General features: G+C 36.7%; 2 protein-coding genes across 7 annotated transcripts in view; one reads left to right on the forward strand and one right to left on the reverse strand.

Annotated features, from left to right (window-relative positions):
- Positions 1-11,351, forward strand: part of LOC140666545 (uncharacterized) — a 92,092-nt gene extending 80,741 nt beyond the window's left edge. For all 6 annotated transcript variants that reach the window (XM_072893830.1, XM_072893831.1, XM_072893829.1 and 3 more), the window contains 4 exons: positions 3,768-6,383; positions 8,068-8,238; positions 8,945-9,019; positions 9,111-11,351. In XM_072893830.1, coding sequence (XP_072749931.1) covers positions 3,768-6,383; positions 8,068-8,238; positions 8,945-9,019; positions 9,111-9,155 — 2,907 coding nt within the window. In that variant the 3' untranslated portion in view covers positions 9,156-11,351. The remainder of the gene's footprint in view (positions 1-3,767; positions 6,384-8,067; positions 8,239-8,944; positions 9,020-9,110) is intronic.
- An 87-nt stretch (positions 11,352-11,438) lies between these two features.
- Positions 11,439-12,608, reverse strand: LOC140666551 (COMM domain-containing protein 8). Its single transcript, XM_072893854.1, has 4 exons — positions 12,271-12,608; positions 12,026-12,187; positions 11,727-11,879; positions 11,439-11,658 (listed from the first exon to the last, which is right to left on the reverse strand). The coding sequence occupies exons 1-4, from the start codon at positions 12,334-12,336 to the stop codon at positions 11,503-11,505; spliced, it is 537 nt and encodes a 178-aa protein (XP_072749955.1). The 5' UTR covers positions 12,337-12,608; the 3' UTR covers positions 11,439-11,502.
- Positions 12,609-14,043: the final 1,435 nt, after the last annotated feature.

Raw genomic sequence — 14,043 nt, forward strand, 5'->3', positions numbered from 1 at the left:
TCATGGCATGAATAACTTGATTTCTTTGGCTAGCTTTCAAATAACGGAAAATGTCGGAAACTACGCTTTTCATGTTTAAATGTAGAATCATAATAACATCATTTAGAACCGTCGAAAAGAGTATTATGTGCAGAAAGAAGCTTTCCCTGTTTGTTACTTTTATTATACGATGAATACATTTGCTCTTTATAGCTCGAATATGAAATTCTTTTTCTTAGTAAAATTTCTCAAGTCAGAAATTTTTATAAAACTATTATACTCAACAATGAGGCATGATGCTTTTTAATGCTGGTTATTTCTTAATAATTTATTTGGATATTTTTTAAAATATCCGTATCAAAATGAAACTATGAAAATGATATAAATGAGAATAACGAATTATGTTATTTTTGTGGTACAGAAGCTTGTTGTGCTGCATTTAGTATGCAACATCTCGTATAGAGTTAACGTTAACCTACTCAGAATTGGTTTTCGGCCAACGGTAATTCGTATGTGGGGAAGCGAGCAATTTCTCGATCGATTTCCTCGTAAGAGAACGCTGTGCAACCGGAAGTTCATTACCTTGGTGTACTCGCCTCCGTTGCGGACAATGCTCTCGGTACACGACCCTGGCCGTTCGCCAGTTTTTGTCGTGCATTTTTACCTTTTGGTATTAGGCCAAATTCTTGCGACGCGAGCGTCCATTTACGGTCGCTTTCACCTCGACGCTTTGCAATTAAATATCGGCGATGACTCGGGACGGAAGCGGAAGAATCTCGAGTGGAAAGTTCCAAGCTAAACTTAGAGTTAGAGAATTTGGAACGGATTTTTTCTCCCGGGCTAACTGATATTGTACCTATAGATGTAAATATTTTCGCGATCAAGGGTACGGTTTCTTTAATCTTCATCAAGCTGACACATTGATAATGATATCATTAGATAGATAGATAATTTTTATTGATCCTCTCGAGGTTACAATAATTTCCATTTCCCCATTTTTACATATATTCGATACAAAAATTTTATACAGCAAAACAAAGTACAATAAAAATTAATACAAATATAAAATGCATCTAAAAATTAAACAAAAATCAGAACTAAATAATTACACAGAATAATGACATGGAATCAGTACGCGTAACAATAAAATCTCTGTAATCTCATTACGGTATATTTAAAAAAAAGAAAACGCAACGCTGTGAGTATGGATTATGTTTACGAAGAATTTTATTCGAAGCGATATCGAAAAATCTCTTACATTGTATTATAAGTGTCATTTCGTTGGGTACCGTTGCAATTCTTTAAGCCGGAAAGCTTATATCTCTTAGGAAAATCTACAGAGAGAGAGAAGCGGCGTCAACGATCGATATAGAAACGCGGGATAATAAAGCTCACGACGCATTTCTCACGTCCGGTTTCTGTTTCCCTCTCGAGTTTCAAGAATTGATTTTGTCTCGCAGTTCTCTTTGCCACTTATGTTACGCAAAGATTAATGACAGTCAAATGAAATCTGCATTGTACAGAACTAGTTGTACAAATCAGTAATTATAGAGTTTTTATATTTTAGGTTTTTCTAATCATATATCTTATAAACCCGATGCAAATTTTCGTGCTAGTTTTGTTAACAGATTTGTTGCTCTTTTGTTGATTGCGCTGTTGTTTTATTTTACCTACTTGAGCAGGTATACAAGTAATTAAATATTTGTACTGATTAAACAAATTTTATCATTTATATATTTTTTATATTTTATTCTTATATTTTTATTTATAAAAATTTGACATAATATCATTATTTGTCTATTAATAATCATTTCTTATTTAAATAATAATAATTTAATAATACTTGTACCTATTAATAATAATAATAATTATTATTATTACGCGTATATTGTCTTGCGAGTTGGGATAACATTTCATATAAAACAGGTTAAAATCTTCCAACAATCTTTTAAGAAAAAATAAAGATATACAAATCTATTTGTCGTTTATATATACTTAAGTCATCTGTATTGACACGCGAAATACTCTCACATAGATTTAATATGAAAAAATTTTTATAAGCTATAGTTGCATGGACAAAAGAAGCTATAGAAATTTTAATTGATACGTACAAAAATGAGTCTTGTTTGTAAGCAACCAAGAATCTAAATTACATCACAATAAAATTATTTAATTAAATTTAATCAAATTTATTATATATTATATTTATTATATATTTAGTTTTTAAATATTATATATTATATAATTATATACTAATAAAATTTAATAACATTTGTTTTATGAAATTAAATTTTATTTTATTTTTTATTGAAAATTTACTAAGATAATAAAATATTATTACAATAAATTAAAAAGAATTTAGATATCGCACTATGAGCTTTATGAATTCTTTTTTTTTATGATAGAGAATTTGCATATATGATTGAATATTATTGCAGTCACACATCTAGCAGTAAAACACGCAAGAAAAATAGCATCAGACCTATCATTTAAAACTAACATGCTAGCATGTATAGCAGCATGCATCGTGCAAAATTTTTAGCATGATTTCTAGCAAAAGTCGCATGCGAATTTATCTGAAAAATCGTATCGTGCGCCGTAGTGTACTTTATTTTCTTTTAATTGTTTTAAACTTACTTAAATATTTATTTATAAATTTTATTATATATTTATTTAAAGATATATTTATATGTATCATTTTATATTTCTTCAATATTTTCCATTTTCAATGAATAAAGATTTATAAACGAGTGTGTAATTAAATTATTGCAACAAATAAAACTTGTGCTCCTGAATTTACTGTATTAGAAACAATTTAAACAATAACTGAACGTAATAATGCATCGGCATGTGACGGCGGTGGAACGTGCCCATACTTTTATTTCGCTGTGCATTTCTTCATCTCTATCTGCGTATTACGTTACCGAGCTGATAACGAAATTATGCGAACAAACGATACGGCACTTGTGTCGCTGCGTCATATACCGAGTTCTTCTCTTCTTTCATCAGCGTGCCTAATGTCATTATTTACGCGGTAATCGCGGCACAATCGTTCTTTTTATGCGACCGTAAATTTGCTAGGCGAATAAATCTCTAGTGTTATTTCACATGTTAAGAGAGTCATGCTTTGAAAAAAAAAAGAAATAAATAAAAAACGCTCGTTGACACAGTGACACGATTGCCACAGTTGCTAAAGGGTGAGAATTACGTTGGTAACTCTCGGCACCCTGCCGTGTGTCGCTCTCTTTGTACCCTCGTATATACCATGTTCCCTTTCGTTTCGCGTCGACGTATCATTAAGCTGTTCACCCTCCTTTTTATTCGAATTGCTCGGAGAAGCCTCACCCTTACTTCGGCAGTACGCACGTTATAATCGCCGGCCCCCTCATGACGAACAAAAAAATAATATTGCGCTCGACTGAGCCAACATTTTTCTCCATCGTGCTACATCCACGTGGCGTACAGACCCACCTTTCTCATTTTACGCAGGACCGATCGAGTGTCAAAACGATTAGATAATTAATGTTTTTCTACGCGAAGTAATGTCTACAATTTTCTCATATTTTAATTAATAAATTTGAATTACGATTAAATCACATCTGTTTAAAAACTTTGATTAGACAAACTTTATTTTTGATGTCAACTAATTATGGAATAGTAAATAATATTTTTTATGTAAATGTATATATTAGAATTAAAAGTGATCATATATTTAAGATACGGAAATTTAATTTATGTGCTTTAATCGTGATATAAAATATTTAAAGATGCGTTCTCGATTATTTTAGGGTGGTGAAGATGCAGAGAACGCGACGGCCACCACGAGCAGTCCGGAGGAAAAATCAGCAGCAAGCAGTCCATCAGCGGACGAGCAAGTAGCCGCGCCGGTAGCAGCGACCGAACCGAAGGAAGAGTCCGCCACCGCATCGCCAGCAGCCGCTAGCCCGGCCGAGGAAAAGAAAGAGGAACCCACTCCTTCCGCCCCCACTCCCGTCCCGTCCGTCGAGGATAAGAAAGAGGAGACGGTCGAAAAAGTCGAGGCCGAGAAAAAAGTAGTCGAGGTCAGTCAGTCAGCCGGCGGTCAGTCCGTAACGGACCCGGTAGAGGTTCCAGTCTACCGTGTCCAGCCAGTCGCGACACCGTCTATCATTGAGAGGAAAACCAGTGAGGACCTTCCCTCCTTACCCCCATCCAGTCCACCACCGACCCCCATAGACCCGTCGCCCTTGCAACAGGCTCGGCAGGCTGCAGCGAGTGCCACGGCTCTGGCCGAGGCGCTCAAACTACCTGCCGTGACTGCTGACGAGGAGGACACGACATTGACATCACCGCTCGACACGTCCTGCGACGATGTTCCTCAAGAAATCCATGAATCCGCTGTCCCCGCTATCGCGTCTCCGACATCATTTCCCTCTGCCAACTTACCCCTGACGGAATCGACCTTTGCCATTAGGAAAGTAGAGGATTCGCCGGTGGTAGAGGCCAAGATTGAGATCGAAACATCTCAAGATGTCGCGAAGAAGGTAGGGGAGACGATAATTAGTAGCTGTGACAATAAAGAAGTTGAGATAGAGTCAAAGGTAGAGAGCATGTTGGAGAGCCCTGTCACAATGACGAAGGAAGTATCAGAATACCAAGAAAGTGAGGCAAATAAAATAAACGAAGCGTCATCGTTACTAGTGGAACGCGATACGAAGGAACAGTTGATTGACCCGGTCGATAGTAATACTACGCAGGATACAGTAGAGAGCAAAGTAGAGTGTCCTTTTCTTCCTAAAGAGATAGATCCGTTTATCGATAATAGCGTGAAAAAAAGCGACTCTCTGGATCAGTGTCCGATAAATGTCAGTAACGAGAAACTGTCAGAGGTTACGGCTTCTTCAACAATGGAGAAAATTTCCGATATTGTTATGAATGAGCCTTTACCAGTCGGAGAGTGTCAAATAAAAAGGGAGATAAATAGCTGCCAAGGTGATATGAAGATAAATGTACTGCTTAATACTGAGAGTTCTTCAAGTGAAACAATGCCACATATAGAATCAACGGAGAAATTGTCAGACTCAGATCTTCCTTCGTTTGACAAATGTATAACTGCTGAGTCAGAGACATCATCGGAAATTCCAATTTCTACACTCTCCGAAAACGAAATTTTGCTGCAAGAAGGACTTACGCTATCTTCGGCAGATGCGGAAGTTGAAGAACGTTTGTGCAAAAAACCGATCGAATATGAACACGATTATGCGAAATACACGTCGGAGGAAGAAGGAATTACAACGGTAACTTCACCGACTGAACTATTTATAAATTCCGAGGAAGGTCCGCTGTCAGTTTCGGAAGATATTTTAGTGGAAGCTAAGCCAGCGATGATTATTCCAGAAGATGACAGCATGGAGGAGTTTTCCGACACTACCGAGTCTATCAAGGTAATTCCTGATATTGATGAGGAAAAAATTGAGAATGAACCAGAATCGGATACCGCATTACCCACTGAAGAGACACTGATTTCCGAAGAAGACATATCCGTTCCGGAAGACGCTACAATTGAACCGTTAAATGAAATCCTTAGCGTGTCAAATAATATTATTAAAAATGAAAAAAAACTAACTGATATGGAAGACACGCTACCATCACCACCTGAAGATTTGCAAGCCTTATCCAGCTCGCAAATAGGCGATGTTCAAGATATAGCAAACGAAACAGAACATATCGTTAACAGAGAAGATTCAATCGCGATATCAAGTATCGAGACAGAAACATTTGTAACATCTCCGTCGCAGATTGAACAAACCAAAACACTTGAATCATGCTCTCTACAAGACTCTGCATGCTCTCCGCAAATAGCGTTTTCAGATTTTCCGTCTTCCGTTTCAAAGAGGGAAACTCCGACACGAGTTCTCTCACCGGAAAGTGTACCCTCGTTGGAAGATCTTCCCCCGGCGCCCGAAGACACAGGGATTCAGAGCTTAGATTCCTTCGATTATCCTTTACCACCGGAAGAGCTCTCTTGTCCGTTATCAATGATTGTCACTCCGAATGTGTCCACAGACGAGTTACCACCACCAGCTCCCGTCGAGCACGCGGCCAGTCCGAGAGACCCGACAGAGACGCTCCTCACACCGCCTATAAGTCCCAACTTCCAATCCAATATCAATATCGCATCCGGCATCGCGACAGAAACCTCCACGAGAGATTGCTCACAAATTCCCTCGTACAACGACGTCAACAATCACGAGCAACTCGCGTCACTGAGCGAACCAATGATTTCGTACAATCAGTCGGACATTGAATTGAAGCAGAGGCTGGCGGCCGAGTGCCTAGCGAAGACCGAAAGTCAGGAAGAGGCCTTGTTGTCGTGTGAATTGTCAAACACCGTCCCATCAACTGCCTCCAAGGAGCATCACCAGGTGACTAACATGCAACACAATCTCCTGGCATGAATGCGACCGGCCAAAATTTTTTGGCGGGTCCCTCGTTCCACATATATCTTCGTCGTCCGATCCGCACCATTACTGTTACTGTTTCGCCTGAAAGAAACGTCGGTTCTTCACCTTTCCCTCACCAATTCCTTCAATCCTTGAAATCCGATCATTATTGATATATACTTTGAATCCTAAAAATTCCTATATATCCAGCAAATTGCCAGTATCAATCATTCTCGCCTTTTCCGCCCCGTTCTCTCGACGAAGGGTAACATTGAATGAGACTGACAGCGACGTCGGGAGGTCTTGCACGATTCTCGAGTTTCGAGAACAAAATTACATTTTGGCAGTTCGGGTGTGTCGATATACGACCGAGAGAAGGAGCCGGTCGATCCTTAGAGAGTCCGCAAAATACATTTTCTGTCCCGATGCGTTTCCCTGTTGTGTTCCAATGCCTGAGGGTCTCGTCTCGTGTGCATCCTTCGTTCTGTCGAACGTGATTAACAAGTCTTACTCTGCTGCTCGATGTCCTCCGACGCTTCCGCCCAGCTCTCCTCACCTTCTCTTCCCCATTTATTACCACAATTACCAATTATCACCTGTGTTGTTTGCCTCTTGGTTTTTCTTGACAATATTAACATGACTTTTTTATAAGATTAAAATTAATGCGCTATAGTAGAATATTTTTTACGGTGCGATGAATAGCGTATCATATTCACGCTGTCGCGCTAATTAATGTCATTTCCGTAGAAGATTATTTTTTTTTTTTTTTTTTTTTTTTTTTTTTTTATGTCGAACGCTCTTATACTAATATAACATAGGTGCTCAAATATTAGAGGTACCTCTAGTGTGAATCTCACTGATAGACGTAAAAGCAGTTGGACTAACGACACGCGTGTGATAGCTGACGTTTTAGATTTTAATAGACATGCTCATTAGAAGATCTCGATACTTACTGTCGTGCTGTTCTCGTAATTGCATCTGTTGTGTCGTAAGCATCTTGTACTTGCGCATGCCGAGTTTTCTTATATCTAAGGGATTCGTCAGCGGGATTTTCAATTCTTTACGCTGCTCGAAGCATGACGAAACGATTCTGCCGAGACATTTTGTCGTTATGCGGTGCGTTTCAAGCGAGGAGGTAATTGTCCTATTGCAATTGTTTGGTCAGACTCAGGTCCAGTAATACAGGCAAAATCAGAGATATATTTTAATACACATTTTTATAGTTACTATATATGCAATTTTTGTTATCTATATTATTATTTATTAACAATTTATTTATATAAGAGTTTCGTTTTATTTTATTTCTATTTATTAGTTTTTTGCTTTATAACGGAAATTAAGTATATTATATATAAAAAATTCTATTTTAATCTTTATTTCTGAGTAATCTTGTTGATAGTTGTTTTTATCTTCTATTGAAGCCACAACATACACATCTCGTGATGATTCCACCAATCATTTACGTTCGATGATTCACGAGAAGATAAAAAGATCTCATTCGAGATTCCCTTCCCGAATGAGAATTGTTCGGCAGAATCGACCTTACGTCTTTTGTCCTCGTTACAGCATGCTGGGATTTGGATTAATAGAAAGAGACAGATGGAGAGAAAGAGAGAAAGATATATGAAAAAAAAAACAGCATAATGGACAGAATTATGTTTTACAGAAAGCTCCGGAGGTCGAGGTGCCGGTAGAGAACAACATCGTCCACGACGCCAACACGACGGAAAGCGCCGATGAAGCTCCTAAGGTTGCACCACCGGCCATCCCGACCGAGGCACCCGCCTCCCCACCAACAGCACCGGCTATCACCGAGGACGTTGCCTCGGTCACCAAGGTAATTGTATATAACATATATGTGCATATTCCCAGTCTAGCCACAGTCTGAAGATTATAATCAAGTCCGCGCTATTATTAGCCTGAAAATGAGTCATTGTCGATGATGCACGGATAACATCGATCGGTCGTTTGAATATATGTGCATAAGATTGTCTCTGAGTTTTTTATTTTTTGTTTTATCTTGTAGAGTCATTTATGCATATTTTTATGTAATGTTTTAATAAAAAAATTTAACGGGATATATATTTAAGAAAAATACGAGAATATTATTTTTAAATGAATTATATCTTGAATAATATAGAGAAGAAAGTGGAGAGGGAACAATTTAAAATTTCTATCTTAAAAAAAAAAACTCATATTATTTATTCAAAAATTTTTATTATTGAAAATTTTATTGACATAACAATAAAAATGTAACAATATATGTTAACGGAATCTATATAATTACTGGATAAAGATCTTTCCGCTGATTGAAAGAATGACATACTTGATAATTGATATGATTTTTACTTATACATGATGATCGCCAAGAGATCATTTATAGCTCGATGAGCTTAAATGAGACTGAAGGTCATTATCGAGTATATTGACCGACGAAGATTAACGAGCGAGGGGCCATCTGATCATTAATACTGCGACTGCACCTTTTTAATAGTGACTAGCAATCATTAAAACGCCATTAATTTTTTTATTTCTTTTTAAAGGCCATCGAGGAGATCGACATAAGCGATAAAGCGGTCGCGGCGGCAGTGAACGACGCTATCGAATGCAACACAAATGTAAATAATTTTTTTTTTACAAGATATTCTCGCGACATCAATTTGCACTTAAATAGGCAAACTATTAATTTCTTTTTTCTTTTTTTTTCAGGAAATCATTGCTGATGCGCTCCACCAAAACAACATAAACGAATAAGCGCCAATTAATCGAATTGTATTTTGGAAAGAAAAAAATTCTTTTCTCTCGTTAAAACCAAAAAAGTATATTATATAGATATGTATATTTGGACCATTCCTACAACTAAACAGAAAATAATGTTCTTTCGTTACGAGCAACAAAAAGGGAAAACGGGACGATGACGACGACGACGACGATAATGACGACGACCGCGATATCGTGAGAGCATACAGACTCTATGGTAGGCCTATTAATTATTAAAGGACGTTTGATGACAGGGCAAACGAGAATACGCGCAAAGGAATGAATCTACAATCGTATTATTTAAAAATGGGTTTACGAGATCATATATATATCGCGCGAATGTCCGATTACGGGAGAGTAGACATAGGTTGTTTGCATGCACGGTCTCTTTCACAGATTAAACGATTACTCGTTTCATTCTTTGTGGCGCGCAGGTAGAGTAAAGTTGTGCCCGTGTCCTTTGGACATCGTGTGCAATCGTTACAACGATCGGCCCTGTTGTGTAGAAATTTTTAAAGTTTCATTAATTGTTACTAAAGTCTAATGCTCGAACATCGCGCGACGGACAAGCGATAGGAGCGATTAATTAAGATCGTCGAGATGATAGGGCGAGAATCGTTCGTCGCGCATTCCAGGGGAAATACTCATTGGATGACGCCCTCCCGTAATTACATAACTATTATACTCTGATGAGAGCGAGAGAGTGTGAACGAGAAAGAGAGAACGAGAAAGACAGAGAGAGTGCGAGAGAGAAAGTCGAAATGTAGAGAAAGAAATTAAGGAGGGAGCAGGCTGTGCGTGATTGATAGCGATTGTGTGAAAGGAAAAAAGAACAAAAAAAAAAGCGTAAAACAGAAGGGATGGGGATGTATCTTTGCCACAGTGAGAATAGGAAAAGGATGAAAATATCCGAGAGAAAAAGCGGAAGAAGAGATTATTGAGCGACACACGACAAAGTTTGTACGAGAAAAAAAATCGCACTCGCGTCGACGACTTTGTTGAGGGCATCCGATATATTGTTTCGCTCGTATTTCCTTCGCGTTCCTTGATTTTCCTTTTTCCGTTTACATCTGTACAATCGAAACGTTTTTTACGTTGTAACGAGGAACTTTTTGCACATTTTTAACATGATTTTGATAGGCGCGTATCCTAAAGCGCTTGCAAGCACAAGAGGAGACACGTTACACACGAACACAAAGAGGACATTTATACCGCGTATACGTATATACGTACCATGGAACATACGAGATAAAGTATATACAGTAAGTCGAAATGAGATGTAAGTGATATATTAATCTAGACTATAGAGAATGCGTTTGTGTAAATTCGGCGTTTGTTCGAACATGCTAACTTCTCCATAGAGAAAGAAAGAAAGAAGGAAGAAGAGAGAAGGGAGAAAATACGAAAAAGTCTATCGTAATTTTTATGATAATCATTAAAATATCGCCTAATTACAATTTACATACAAAACATGCACAATTTACCACCCGGAAACGATACCTTTTTCAAGTTTTCATACGATGTTTCTACGTTTCTACGTTTATACGGATCTCCAGAAGATAAAAAAAAATAATTATCGTCTACGAAAAGCTTTTTTTATTAAGATTGTAGGTGTAGATCATAAAGTGTTAAACGAGAAGCGCATTATACACGTGTGACACGCTCCGATATTTGATAATATCGCCGAGTGTAGGGAAAGGGTGGGACCGAGCGTTTTACTCGCGTCCGTTATCGGCATTAATTTCTAAGCGGTTACATACATATTAACGTGTAAGGACGGGAAGGAAGTAAGATTAAAAGTTGTATAGAGAGTAAAACAGTACATTCACATTAAGTATATCTGTCCGCAATGATCTTTACAACGAAAAATTCATCATCTTGGAACAGCAACGACATGTTTGGCGAGAGTGAACTTTTTATCGAAATTCTTCGCGAGCAACCCGAGACTGATATCTGTGCACCCACATCATTCTCTAGCGATCGTCATCACTCTGAGGCGTCGTCGAGGCAAACCTCGCTCGTTTATTTATTTTGCGCCGGAGACTACAAAATTGTGAATGAGACCTTTGGTTCGAAGCCGCCTCAGATGCGAAAGTACAGTCTCCCAGTATCTTCGATCAGCAGTTATAATAGTAACTAAACTATTCTACATTTATCTATAACCTATAATAAACTGTGAAACAAAGTGTATCAGTGGCGAGTATTTATTTCATCACAGAACCTCCTCTAACCCATATGATTATTATGATGTTGATACATAGGAGTTTTTATAAATTATTCTTTGTTATAAAAAAAATATCAATATATTCATATTATATATGTATATATATATATATATATATCATACTATAGCTTCTAAAGTATTTATCACTGTATCTAGCTCATCCTTGTTCAGCTCTAAATTTATGATCTGTCGAGATTCTGTATCTTCGACTATTAAATCCAGCTGAAGAAGGAATTCCCGTAAAGAAGCCATCTTGCTTGAACCTATTATCAACTATAAAAAACATGCGTGATGAAACAAATAAAGTCAAAAATAAATACAAGAAATGATTGTTTATATACCTTTAATCTCCAATCTAAATCGATTACAGTTGGTAACTTCCTTTTGTAATATTTCCTTAATAAAGCATTTGTTAAATGTTCTCTGCGCACTTTTAAGCAAGTAAGAATATTTTGTTGCACTTGCTCGGGTAATTCATGGTATTCTTGCGGCATCTGAAACGATCATTTTTTTCTGATAAAATTAATTTTAAAACGATACAAAGGAACTTAAATATATTCAAGATTATAATAAAATTTGATAAGTTTGATTTAATATTTACATTATTAATATATAAAAGCAATTTTTTTGATAATCATACCTTTTCTTCTACCATGTAAAGAGAAGCAGGATTCCGTAGCAATGATGATATCAGCTTATATATTCCTTCATATTCTGTTTTGTTCCAGTCCATACTATTAATGAATTTATGATACGATGGGCCAGGACGACCACATATTTCGTCGACGCATGCATGTAACAACTTAATGTAAGCAAAATTATTATGTATACATATATCACATCATTGATTAGAGGAAAGCAAGAATATTATTTTGTTTTACTAACTTCTTTCAAGACATTGCTTTTGTCTTCACTAAAGAGGCTTATGTACAACGATTGAGTGCTCTCCATAATTGCTATTTTCTTTAACAGACACTTTATTTATTAACAATGTTTTATCACTTAGTGTTAATGCAAAAGTAGATTAGATTTTCTGCATATAAAACACATTTTATAAAGCTCATACGTTCCTAATCGATATAAAATTCTTTCATTCAAATCTTTAAACATTAAAGATATATTTAAACAAACAGTGATTGTAAAACTCCAACTTTCAATCGTGAATCGACTAACAATTACGATAACGGAGGTTAGGAAAACGAATACAGTCGCGTTTGACAGCTCGTGCATTTGCGCCATCAGCTGATGTATCTTGAAAGCTTGAAGCGGTATCTTCGGTAAATTGAAGGCAATAGCAATTTTATCGACCGAGTATTGAAATATTTGGCATGTATTATAACATCATACTCGCCAGATGGCGACACCAATATCGATAATCCGTTAATTTTTCTTTTTGCGCCACCATTTATAATTTTTCATAGTTCTTATAAACGTTAAAGCGCGAGTGTGTTCTGTGATATCATGACTTTTTTCGTCAGATTTTCGCGCAGAAAAATTTGAATCTTTACATAAATCTGATAGAGAATCTCAGTGAGTTGACATAGTCGTATTTGGGGGATAATACTATTTATATATAAGGATCATCGATCGATATTTCTTAAAGGGTGAGTGAAACCACCGACGAGATATTAAATCTCGTCGATGCTGAAACGCATCGATAACGGAATCTCTTTGTTTTATTGAACCTGCAATAACCTGTGATGCATGAAATTTTGTTTCAGATGCTGCTGGAATGATCTTTGCTGTGATGTACGTGGTCTACCTGTATTGGTGAGTCAAGAAATTCTTCATTCACATGTATATATTTTTCGCGCCTTCGTTTATCTACCAGCTTACAGCTGCCATATCATAATCAATAAAGAGAATTACATACAACTTGCATATGTATTTGATATGTATATGAAATCTATTTCGTTATTAGACCTCTGGCAGATTTATGATAGTTCAGTTAAGAGCTTGTTCTGATCAATCTCTCTAGTTAGATAAGCAAAAGTATAATGTACAACATAAATCTTTCCTTCGTGATCGCGAACGGACAAGATCAATCAATGCGCTTAAAAAGAGAATGGCAAAGTATGTCTGCGATAGTTGATATGACACTTATCAGGCATGTATGTCAGGGCGTCTACTCCCTGGAAAAATATGAAAATCCGGGAATATTCAGGGATTTCTTTTGTATTTGGGGGGGGGGGGGGGAGGAAGTCTCATTGAATTTTATTGGGATTCAGGGAATTTTTTCGAAAAAAATTTTTTATTTAATAATTTTCATCCTTTTCATCTTGTGAACAGTCAGCCGTGTGTGAAACTAGCGTCTCGCTTCGTGAAAACTTATTAATTGACAGTTTTGGCCTTATTTTTAATAATTCTAGAATTTTGTAAATAATTTTTTTTTAATAATTTTTCTTTAATAATTCTAGAATTCTTGATATATAGATTAAACAAATAGTGCTGGCCATTAAAAGAATAGGCCGGGAAAAAATCGGGACAAACTGAGACGCCAGGTTCACGCATCTCACTTTGTCCTTTGACAATTTTTTTTAGTATTCTTGCCAGATTTTAAGCACTTGAGAATGCTACGATAGTTCTAAAGAAAGTTTTATGCGTAAAAATTATTAGAATATTATATTAGATAATTATATAAATTAAATCGCCCGAAAC

The sequence above is a fragment of the Anoplolepis gracilipes genome, chromosome 6 (genome assembly GCF_047496725.1).
Source record: "Anoplolepis gracilipes chromosome 6, ASM4749672v1, whole genome shotgun sequence".
NCBI classification, from domain to species: Eukaryota; Metazoa; Arthropoda; class Insecta; order Hymenoptera; family Formicidae; genus Anoplolepis; species Anoplolepis gracilipes.